At 39.5% G+C, this 12082-nt stretch overlaps 1 protein-coding gene across 1 annotated transcript in view; it reads left to right on the forward strand.

Annotated features, from left to right (window-relative positions):
* Positions 1 to 2462: 2462 nt before the first annotated feature.
* The window catches only part of LOC117331210 (calpain-B-like), a 28423-nt gene continuing 18803 nt past the window's right edge, over positions 2463 to 12082 (forward strand). The window contains exons 1-3 of the mRNA XM_033889810.1: positions 2463 to 2480; positions 4297 to 4564; positions 10457 to 10526. Coding sequence (XP_033745701.1) covers positions 4388 to 4564; positions 10457 to 10526 — 247 coding nt within the window. The 5' untranslated portion in view covers positions 2463 to 2480; positions 4297 to 4387. The remainder of the gene's footprint in view (positions 2481 to 4296; positions 4565 to 10456; positions 10527 to 12082) is intronic.

The raw sequence follows: 12082 nt of genomic DNA on the forward strand, positions 1-12082 counted from the left end.
AGTTATTCCTAATACGATTTCGTTGTACCTTATAACAAGCGGAATACTACTTACCATATCTATTAAGGAAATCATTAACTTGTACCAAAGTTAGATGGTCGAAATGCTGGATACGTTATTATTTTTATTTAACTGATTCTTCGTCAAATAATTTCGATTTATTATCTTCGTTGTCATATTTGTATCATAATTGCAGATGTGGAGAATATTTGCATATTCCTGCTATTCAGTATAATATTAAATGTAACATAAACTGATATTTGATATTTAAACACTGTATCAAGACATAAAACTTGAATCAAGCTATTCATATTTCTCTCATCCCTACCGGTATCATACTGGTCTGTCCAGGTAAATACACCCATGCTTGCTGTGTGTGTATTACCTCGCTTCCGGTGTAGGATAGCCACGCGCGCGCAATGATACAAAAGTAGGTCGCCGAACCGAAAGTAGATCTATCTATTAAACATTTCAACAATACATTGAATTAAAATATGTAATCAGATAATAATTTTTTTATTTATGATATAAATTATGTAAAAAAAAACACGTTCTTTTATTGTTTTTTATTAATAAAACATGGAACTATATTTTCACGCGAAAGGACACACTAGCTTGGCCGACATCAAGTGATTTGGCTTCGCTTGCAATGACAGGGCTGCTGAAACAACGTTAGACTGTGGAAATGAATGGTTTCCTTCGTTTTTAGAACAGCAAACGTCGTTTGCATATATGGGGTATGGTAAATCGATTGGCGCTGTTCTTTTTTTATTATATGCAGTAGAAAAAAAAGTTTGGATTGAGAAAAATGGCGTCTATCTGAGAAAGCTATCGACAGATAGTGCCTATTTTTGCATATTTTAGGTTGGGGAATGAGAGAAAAATACTCAATCATATGTGGTTCATGTAGGATAGGGATATTTCACCCTCTGGGTCACAAAATGTGGTAAAACCCGAGGCTCCACGTGTGTTTTTTGTGACCCCGCGGGTGGAATATCCCTATCCTACATGACCACATATGATAGAGTCTTATAGTCAAAACAAGAAAGGATTAAAATATTTGATACTAAAAGATAAGTATGTCACGGCGAGAGAAATTAGTAACACTAGAAGATAAATCGTGTGCTCTGGAGGGGGGGGGGGGGGGGGGGGGGGGGGGGTGATCATCAGTTTTTATTAATGTCTGCCGTCAAATCTAGAATGAAAGTTAGTATTTTGCCAACTCCCTCAGGTCATGATGATTACCGTAAGAATCCTTCGGTTTTGTTTAAAGCCTTCTCGACAAGACAAAGAAACTTGATTGGCTGAATGATATATCACGGAAACAGGACGCGGATTATTCAGAACCTCCAGATAGAGGCTGTTATGGTAGTAGGGCATTTTAAACATCAGCAGGGAAGGTTGTATGTTGGGATCGAGTCAAGGGATATTGGTAGACTAGAATTTAGTGCTTAATAAAAACAGGTAATGGATACATTGTAAAGTACCTATATATTCACGGTGTATTATCTTTGAATAGCAAAACACTTTATTGACCATGTCGATATACAATAGCTGTGTGACTTGAAATCAAGGATACGTCAGATTCTTCAACATCGGCCACTTAAATCGATCTGGACTTACAACGGAACCCATAAGGACAGCTTACAACTGTATTAAAAAGGTGAGGATTTCAATTTCTAGATAGCAGCATTCCGACACCCACGGTGTTTACATGCCTCAGTCGGTTGGATATCCAACGGCTTGTTACCATAATCACGATTTCAGTGAGAGCTGTCGACTACTGACAGAGAAGTAAGCATCACAAGGTTTGGAGAGATGGAGATTGATAAAGACCAGGGCGAAGTTTTATGGTCAGCGTCATAACCTCACGTGGAAAACAGGCGATATGAAGTCAGACGTGCTTGATGTTTGTTGATATACCTAGTGGTTCTATTGTCACCACCCTAACTCTCATTTGAGATTGGGACTTAACATAGACATAGATTGACATGGCGGGTGTTCTCGATGTCGCAGAGGACGCTAACTCCTGCGGAGCATCTAGTCTTATTCTCCTTGTACTTTTGTTTATATTTTCTCCTCGTTTATTTGTTTTTGAGTTTGAATTATGGTTTCGTTATTGTGTCGGTATTCTTTATTGTTCTTGTCATGAATGTCACAGATTTGGAGAGCAAGCCAGCTAGTGTTATAGAGCTGAAGGTTGTTATACATTCGTCTGTAACATATCTAAAGATACAGATGTCAATATTATTTGTACGTCTTTACAACCTAGATTATGTCTTTGGAACATGTGTATTTACTGAAAGTCTTCCGGTGTTAGCGTTTGTAAGCCTGTCTGATAGAGCGTATACGTTTGATAATATAACAAGTCACTTTTTTAACTTGATAGGGAAGTGATTGGGATCCGTTTCCTGGTTTCATCAATACAATGTATTACTGATGGGTTGCCATTGGAGTAACATTGTGAGATATATCTGTAGGTAAGTCACCATTCATAATCATGTTAATATGTCAAAACATTGCAGCTATTGTTTTAAATAAAATCTTAATTTGTATGTTGTACGCGAGTCTAACGCTGATATAAGTGAATGAGCGTGGTAGAGAAGTGACAATACTTTAGTAGTAATTATGAATGTTTAAGAAACGATTAGACATCAAAACATTTTGTTAAGTTTACCTCTCTTCGCTGGTAAAATTACAGATAAAACATTTCATGAAATTATTTGTGATTAATTTAGTATCTTCGTTAAACGGATATAAAGAAGAACGAAATGGTGATAGTATTAGTATTTTAGACAGTGCGTTATGTGTCAGCACCACGAGAATGACTTCCGTGTCATACAGTTCCTATATTGTGAACAATTTTACTTCGGTATACGGACACTGAATGTCCTATAGTGTGAACACTTTACTTCGGTATACGGACACAGTGAATGTCCTATAGTGTGAACAATTTTACTTCGGTATACAGACATAGTTAATGTCCTATAGTGTGAACAATTTTACTTCGGTATACAGACATAGTGAATGTCCTATAGTGTGTACAATTTTACTTCGGTATACGGACACTGAATGTCCTATAGTGTGAACACTTTACTTCGGTATACGGACACAGTGAATGTCCTATAGTGTGAACAATTTTACTTCGGTATATAGACATAGTGAATGTCCTATAGTGTGAACACTTTCCTTCGGTATACAGACACAGTGAATGTCCTATAGTGTGAACAATTTACTTCGGTATACGGACACAGTTAATGTCCTATAGTGTGAACACTTTACTTCGGTATACGGACACAGTGAATGTCCTATAGTGTGATCAATTTTACTTCGGTATACGGACACAGTGAATGTCCTATAGTGTGAACACTTTACTTCGGTATACGGACATAGTGAATGTCCTATATTGTGATAAATTTTACTTCGGTATATAGTGAACGTCCTATATTGTGATAAATTTTACTTCGGTATACAGACATTGAATGTCCTATATTGTGATAAATTTTACTTCGGTATACGGACACAGTGAATGTCCTATAGTGTGAACAATTTTACTTCGGTATACGGACATTGTATGTCCTATATTATCAGATAATTCCATCCTCAAGTATAAGCTAAATACATGCAGGTGTCCAATGACTTTTGTTAAGTACTTCGCTTCCTTGTATAGACATTTTATGATAATCATACGTCATGGCTTAGTCATCAAGTTTTTGTAGTCAACAATTGACGCTCTGGTTTCGTCTGCAATACGTCCTGTCACATATAACGCATTGTGTAAATATAGAAACTGTGCCTACAGTACAACTCGCACATAGCCTTAACAACAAGCATGCCTGCTTCATTATATTTGTTTAAGGAGTGCCTCGTACGAGTATAAAATGATCATGTTGATGGATGTATTCGTCCAATTGACTTAAAGTTAGTTTTTTTATCGAATGTCGTGAGTAATCTATATCTTCACACGTTTTTCAATACATGCTGATAACACAGTATTATAAATATAGTTTCTCAAAACCATTTTAACACTTTTGCATTGACGTTTATGGAAAGGGACTCGTAATGACCGCTGAATTTATTTAAACACTTCTTTAATGATATTTAAAAGGAGACATGACCTTTAAATATATCGCTGTATTACCCCTGCCTGGCCTCAATGACAATAATAGTATATGCCCTAACGCTGTATTTACTTAGTTTAAATCTCGTCCTGGCCGACTGGTGAACGCTTTACAATTGATGTGCATTTCTATGGAAGGTTATTTTGTGCCTCGCTATTGGTTTTTCCTGATGTAGGGTGGATAGAACGACACACTGGATATAACGCCTGTGTTTTTGTCCGCCCGACTCAGAAGCCAAGAGATAGACTCCACTAGCGGATGGTGTTATGTCTGCCCGGGGTAGCACCTCTCGTCGGAACAGGGAGTACCACACACTAAAGACTGAGCTATTAAGGGCTAACTCCTTGTTTGTGGACCCAGAGTTCCCGCCTAATAACACATCCCTAACATTCAATGGCCAGACACCCCAAGCTTTCGCCAAAGTTGTGTGGAAACGGCCCACGGTAAGTTTTAATTAGTGTTCTTAATTGATATAGCCTTTCCTACTTTCGATATACTCCAATAAAGCCGCATGGTTCAGGCGAGGTCATGGAAACAATATGGATGCCATATATTGTAAGGAAGTAAAGATCAGACAAAACCTGACAGGATGACCTACAGACGGACGTGTACATCGTGTTGATGTTGTATAGAGCTGTCAGAATTTGTGTAGGCCAAGCACTGGCCTTGCACCGCAGCCTTTCTACATTGTATACCAATATATTGTTTACGATACCTGGGCTAAACCATGACCCACTACATGACCCTACTCTGAAATACACGACCACCTATATATAGCTAATAGGCCTTCTGACGTGACCAATCAATACTTTTACCTGGGAAACGTCGTACGTACGATACCATTCTCTAACATATATAGTATTCATGCATTGCCTAACTGTCTTTTATATCTGTCCCGAATTACTTTATAAATACATAACACGTGTTACAGGGATGACAGAGTAGACGATACGTATATCACAAATTACGCTTTAATGAGCCATCACACACGTCCTGCTAGTTATCGACATGTTGTACACTTGCTAGTCTATAGAGTGGAGGAACACATGGCCGCCGCCGGGGTCTCGTACATATAGACATGAATTCATTAAAACTGGATTTACCGGTTCACAAAAGAGAACTATTTCCTAAATCGCCTTACTTCTATGCATTTTAATATTTCACCTTAAAAGGTATCGCTTTCCTCGTAGTCGTTCCTAGCATAAAACATTCTTTAATATATGGATAGTGTATACGTAATTATGTTGATATTAATCTCACTCTACGGTTTCTATAGGTATATGTGCTCAAGATTACCTTATACTCGAACTTATGTGAACAAACTGACATCATTTCAGATTTAGCAAATAAATCGTTTGCAGTGAACTATGACTGCGGGAACACGAATGAAACATATGTGTCGGTATATATACATATAGAGTAGATGTTATACATAGTAAGACTTTTCGGTATATAGGGGAAGTTAAGACCTCCTTACGTCTAGATATCAAGATGAGTTTCTTCATTATGTATGATATTATACCGTTGGTACATCGGTACTTGTATGACTAAATATCCTATATTGACAGAACAACAGGATATATCTAACATGCTTGAAAACACGTTAATATTACTAACTTGTTTGTAGATAGCTAGCCCCTGCCTGCATTATATATCATACAATGGACTGTCAACTGTGGTACGACCTTTTTGTATAGGTACAATATTTAAATATATACAAGAATACATAGCAGTGTTGGTTCCATTATGATGGTTATCATGATACCTGGGTATAATCATGTCTTAAGTCCGCGAGAAATCTATGGAAGCGATGGGAGCGTTGAGTCGTGCTTTAATTGACATCCCACCCCGTTATCAAAAATGTTCATGTTCAAACACATAGCGAGAACTAGATTTCGATAAAACTATGCAAATATTGCACTTTGGTCAGGCGTATGGCAGAGTACTTCGGCCATATTTCTACGCACCATTAGAAATGTTCAATGTTAGTGACACACTGAGTGTGGAGCTGTACTAGGTGTTACACTGATACACTGAGTGTGGAGCTGTTTTAGGTGTTACACTGACACACTGGGTGTGGAGCTTCACTAGGTGTTACACTGACACACTGAGTGTGGAGCTGTTCTAGGTGTTACACTGACACTCTGAGTGCGGAGCTTCACTAGGTGTTACACTGACACACTGAGTGTGGAGCTTCACTAGGTGTTACACTGACACTGAGTGTGGAGCTTCACTAGGTGTTACACTGACACACTGAGTGTGGAGCTTCACTAGGTGTTATACTGACACTCTGAGTGTGGAGCCGTATTAGGTGTTACACTGACACACTGAGTGTGGAGCTGTACTAGGTGTTACACTGACACTGAGTGTGGAGCCGTATTAGGTGTTACACTGACACACTGAGTGCGGAGCTTCACTAGGTGTTACACTGACACTCTGAGTGCGGAGCTTCACTAGGTGTTACACTGACACACTGAGTGTGGAGCTTCAATAGGTGTTACACTGACACACTGAGTGTGGAGCTTCACTAGGTGTTACACTGACACACTGAATGTGGAGCCGTATTAGGTGTTACACTGACACACTGAGTGTGGAGCTTCACTAGGTGTTACACTGACATACTGAGTGTGGAGCCGTATTAAGTGTTACACTGACATACTGAGTGTGGAGCCGTATTAGGTGTTACACTGACACACTGAGTGTGGAGCTTCATTAGGTGTTACACTGACACACTGAGTGGAGCTTCACTACGTGTTACACTGACACACTGAGTGCGGAGCTTCACTAGGTGTTACACTGACATACTGAGTGTGGAGCTTCACTATGTGTTACACTGACACACTGAGTATGGAGCTTCACTAGGTGTTACACTGACACACTGAGTGTGGAGCCGTATTAGGTGTTACACTGACATACTGAGTGTGGAGCTTCACTACGTGTTACACTGACACACTGAGTGTGGAGCTTCACTAGGTGTTACACTGACACTGAGTGTGGAGCTTCACTAGGTGTTACACTGACACACTGAGTGTAGAGCTTCACTAGGTGTTACACTGACACACTGAGTATGGAGCTTCACACTACGTGTTACACTGACACACTGAGTGTGGAGCCGTATTAAGTGTTACACTGACACACTGAGTGTGGAGCTTCACTAGGTGTTACACTGACACTGAGTGTGGAGCTTCACTAGGTGTTACACTGACACACTGAGTATGGAGCTTCACTAGGTGTTACACTGACACACTGAGTGTGGAGACGTATTAGGTGTTACACTGACACTGAGTGTGGAGCTTCACTAGGTGTTACACTGACACACTGAGTGTAGAGCTTCACTAGGTGTTACACTGACACACTGAGTATGGAGCTTCACACTACGTGTTACACTGACACACTGAGTGTGGAGCTGTATTAGTTGTTACACTGACACACTGAGTGAGGAGCCGTATTAGGTGTTACACTGACACTGAGTGTAGAGCTTCACTACGTGTTACACTGACACACTGAGTGTGGAGCTTCACTAGGTGTTACACTGACACACTGAGTTTGGAGCTTCACTAGGTGTTACACTGACACACTGAGTGTGGAGCTTCACTACGTGTTACACTGACACACTGAGTGTGGAGACGTATTATGTGTTACACTGACACACTGAGTGTGGAGCCGTATTAGGTGTTACACTGACACACTGAGTGTGGAGCTTTACTGGGTGTTACAATGACACTGAGTGTGGAGCTTCACTAGGTGTTACACTGACACACTGAGTGTGGAGCTTCACTAGGTGTTACACTGACACACTGAGTGTGGAGCTTCACTAGGTGTTACACTGACACACTGAGTGTGGAGCTTCACTACGTGTTACACTGACACCATGAGTGTGGAGCTTCACTAGGTGTTACACTGACACACTGAGTATGGAGCTTCACTAGGTGTTACACTGACACACTGAGTGTGGAGCCGTATTAGGTGTTACACTGACACACTGAGTGTGGAGCCGTATTAGGTGTTACACTGACACTGAGTGCGGATCTTCACTATAGGTGTTACACTGACACACTGAGTGTGGAGCCGTATTAGGTGTTACACTGACACACTGGGTGTGGAGCTTCACTAGGTGTTACACTGACACACTGAGTGTGGAGCCGTATTAGATGTTACACTGACACACTGAGTGTGGAGCCGTATTAGGTGTTACACTGACACACTGAGTGTGGAGCTTCACTACGTATTACACTGACACACTGAGTGTGGAGCCGTACTAGGTGTTACACTACCGTTATGTTATGGGCGGAAACTGACACACTGAGTATTGACGCACCAGTGACTGCTTGTATACAACTGCACTTGGTGGTACTTTGTCTTAATATTTTTGACGGAAACTGACACACTGTGTCAGCTGAACACTCTAATTTTATCAATGTCAAATCTCATACACCGAAGGGTTGATTGTATTGATCACATACTTACAATCGGTCTTACATCTAGTGTAATATTTTACTTATATAATGTAATAGTGTAATGAACCCTGGGACGTTTATCATCTGCTGCGCCAGATCGAAATCGATTGTGACGTCATAATACGAACAATGACGTTGCGTCATGAAATGTGAATCGCGCAACAAAATGATTGTCTCCGTATGATCAAGTCCGCCATATATTTTACTTTAGAACCTGTCAAAATTTAAGTTTTCTGAGTTCTGTCATAAACGTACTTTAAATTTGTTTCTATTTCATATATGTTATCGCCAAGTCTCACAAAAATAAAACCTTCTAAGACTCAAAAGTTTCATAAAATTTAATATGAAATGAAACATATTGAAGATGATATATAATTTTATACACACAATATGACATAGTAGAACAAAGGACGAAGGAAGTCAATTTTTTATGACTCCTGACCTAACTCACGATCTACGGCACCTAATGGCCTAGCCAAAATACCCTCAGCGTATACCACTGCGCCAAATCAACAATCTATATATAACTACACACATAAATACACTACAACGGTTATTACTTTTCGTGGATAGAATAAAAACGATACACTTAAACTAATTATACTCGTCGCGAAAAATACAAATTTTAAATTACTCGTCGCGAAAAATACAATTATTCTTGCTTAAAACACTTGAAAAGTGTTTGTTTTTACACTTGTAAACACCTTAACACAAATATTTAGATGGCTGATATCATGGTATTAAAATGTATCCATATGCAGAAAAGTAATGTCTTTATATTCATGATAATATGCGATAACCGTCTTTAATGACCATAGGATCTTAAAAAATACCAAACTGAACAAAACCATACCCTTACACATGGAACCTAGTGGTCTTTTTATACTGTATACAAGTGATGGTTGATGTCGAGATGGGGATACTTTAAAAGGTTTAAATGTACCCTGGTATATTCTGTATCTTGTGTATCGTTTGGTTACCCCATGTAGGTCGGGGTTACCCACCGATTGTCGTATGAGACGACTATTGTCACCCTCTTTCATGGTTTGGAATTTACTTAGGAACACGAACCTGGTTAGAATAACTTGTGTTTCCCGAACATAACACCGCCAAACATATGAAGATTCTATCCTTACCGAGATAAGGGAATGGTAATGTTACTTATCGGTATATTTCTGACTTTCAGCTTTAGAGGATGCAGTGTTAAGGACATGTTAGCCCGTTGTCAGTAAAGGATATCATGCTGCCGTGCCGAAGAATGGCATTTCAGTGTGAACGCACTAAAAAGGCGCCTTTGACTGGGTCCCCTCCAAAAAGAAAATCTGGAAAATAAACTAATCATATTATTACTTATATTTAAGTCCTACATATGATGGCATACACATTGATTACAGCTTCAGTGGATGAGTGAGTTGTTTTACACTAAAACAGAAAATATGTACTGGGGGGATAACGAGGACAGTGTTATCGGCATCGAGTGTGATAGTTCTTCTAGCTAGATGTTATTGGTGATTTTACTTAATGTTGTTGATGAGAACGATTTTCATCCCGACATACTATTTGTCACACAAAAGAAAGGGAGAACGAACGCTGAAACAGCCAGGAGGCATGTCAGTAACATGTCGTAACAATACAGGGCAGTGTCTCCGACTTCTCACCCACTCTACAACATTAAATGTTGATGGGTGTTTTATGGTTTGTCCCGAGAAAGGTTAGTAACCATCACCCCCGTAGGGTTAGTGTCACACATTTATATTACAGTTAACAAGTGAACTGTTGCCAAGACATTTAACTAACACCTGCGAAACATCCCACAGGTGAGATATTTTATTACCTTAGCTACTATAACACTAATTATACTGGTTTTATTGTTTATAGGACATTGTGCGAAATCCAAAACTATTTGTGAGGGGAGTTAGCAGATTTGACCTTGACCAAGGATCATTGGGTAAGCTTACTAGTACATTTGTTCATCTTAGGGATTTCCCCTTTGATAGATCCTTCTCTGTAGTAGTTAGGGGCCGCGGTGGCCGAGTGGTTAAGGTGTCCCGACACTTTAACACTAGCCCTCCACCTCTGGGTTGCGAGTTCGAAACCTACGTGGGGCAGTTGCCAGGTACTGACCGTAGGCCGGTGGTTTTTCTCCGGGTACTCCGGCTTTCCTCCACCTCCAAAACCTGGCACGTCCTTAAATGACCCTGGCTGTTAATAGGACGTTAAACAAAAACAAACTAAATTCTCTATAGTTAGTTCATGGACGTGCCCTTCTGAACTAAAATTTGACTTTACATAGCTAATTGATTGATAATATTTTTGTACGTAGGGTCACGTAAATAAGAGAAATATAACTTTGCCATTTAAGTATTATAATAACTGATTCAGCATATACATAAATATATGTCTTCGTCAGGCTATGTTAAACTTTTGTCAAGTGTATTCATGACGCTTACCATCTGTGGTACAGATAATGCTTACAAACAAATGTACAAATCACACACAAGTAAAGAGCTTTATGTAAGTAGAAGTTTAACAACAGATGCAGTGTATACCGAGTCATCCTTCTCGTCTTGACAGTAATTCTATCGACATCACACAGCTGTTTTAACCTTCTCGTCTTGTCAGTAATACTAGGGACATCACACAACTGTTTCATCCGTTATACTAGGGACATATCACAGCTGTTTCATCCTTAATACTAGGGACATCACACAGTTGTTTCATCCTTAATACTAGGGACATCACACAGCTGTTTCATCCTTAATACTAGGGACATCACACAGCTGTTTCATCCGTAATACTAGGGATATCACACAGTTGTTTCATCCGTAATACTAGGGATATCACACAGCTGTTTCATCCTTAATACTAGGGATATCACACAGTTGTTTCATCCGTAATACTAGGGATATCACACAGTTGTTTCATCCGTAATACTAGGGATATCACACAGTTGTTTCATCCGTAATACTAGGGATATCACACAGTTGTTTCATACTTAATACTAGGGACATCACACAACTGTTTCAACCTTCTCGTCTTGTCAGTATTACTAGGGACATCACACAACTGTTGCATCCTTAATACTAGGGACATCACACAGCTGTTTCATCCTTAATACTAGGGACATCACACAACTGTTTCATCCTTAATACTACGGACATCACATAACTTTTTCATCCTTAATACTAGGGACATCACACAGCTGTTTCATCCTTAATACTATGGACATCACACAACTGTTTCATCCTTAATACTAGGGAAATCACGCAGCTGTTTCATCCTTAATACTAGGGGCATCACACAGCTGTTTCATCCTTAATACTATGGACATCACACAGCTGTTTCATCCTTTATACTAGGGAAATCACGCAGCTGTTTCATCCTTAATACTAGGGGCATCACACAGCTGTTTCATACTTAATACTAGGGACATCGCACAACTGTTTCATCCTTAATACTTGGGGCATCACACAACTGTTGCATCCTTAATACTAGGGCCATCAC

Source organism: Pecten maximus, chromosome 1, assembly GCF_902652985.1.
Source record: "Pecten maximus chromosome 1, xPecMax1.1, whole genome shotgun sequence".
NCBI classification, from domain to species: Eukaryota; Metazoa; Mollusca; class Bivalvia; order Pectinida; family Pectinidae; genus Pecten; species Pecten maximus.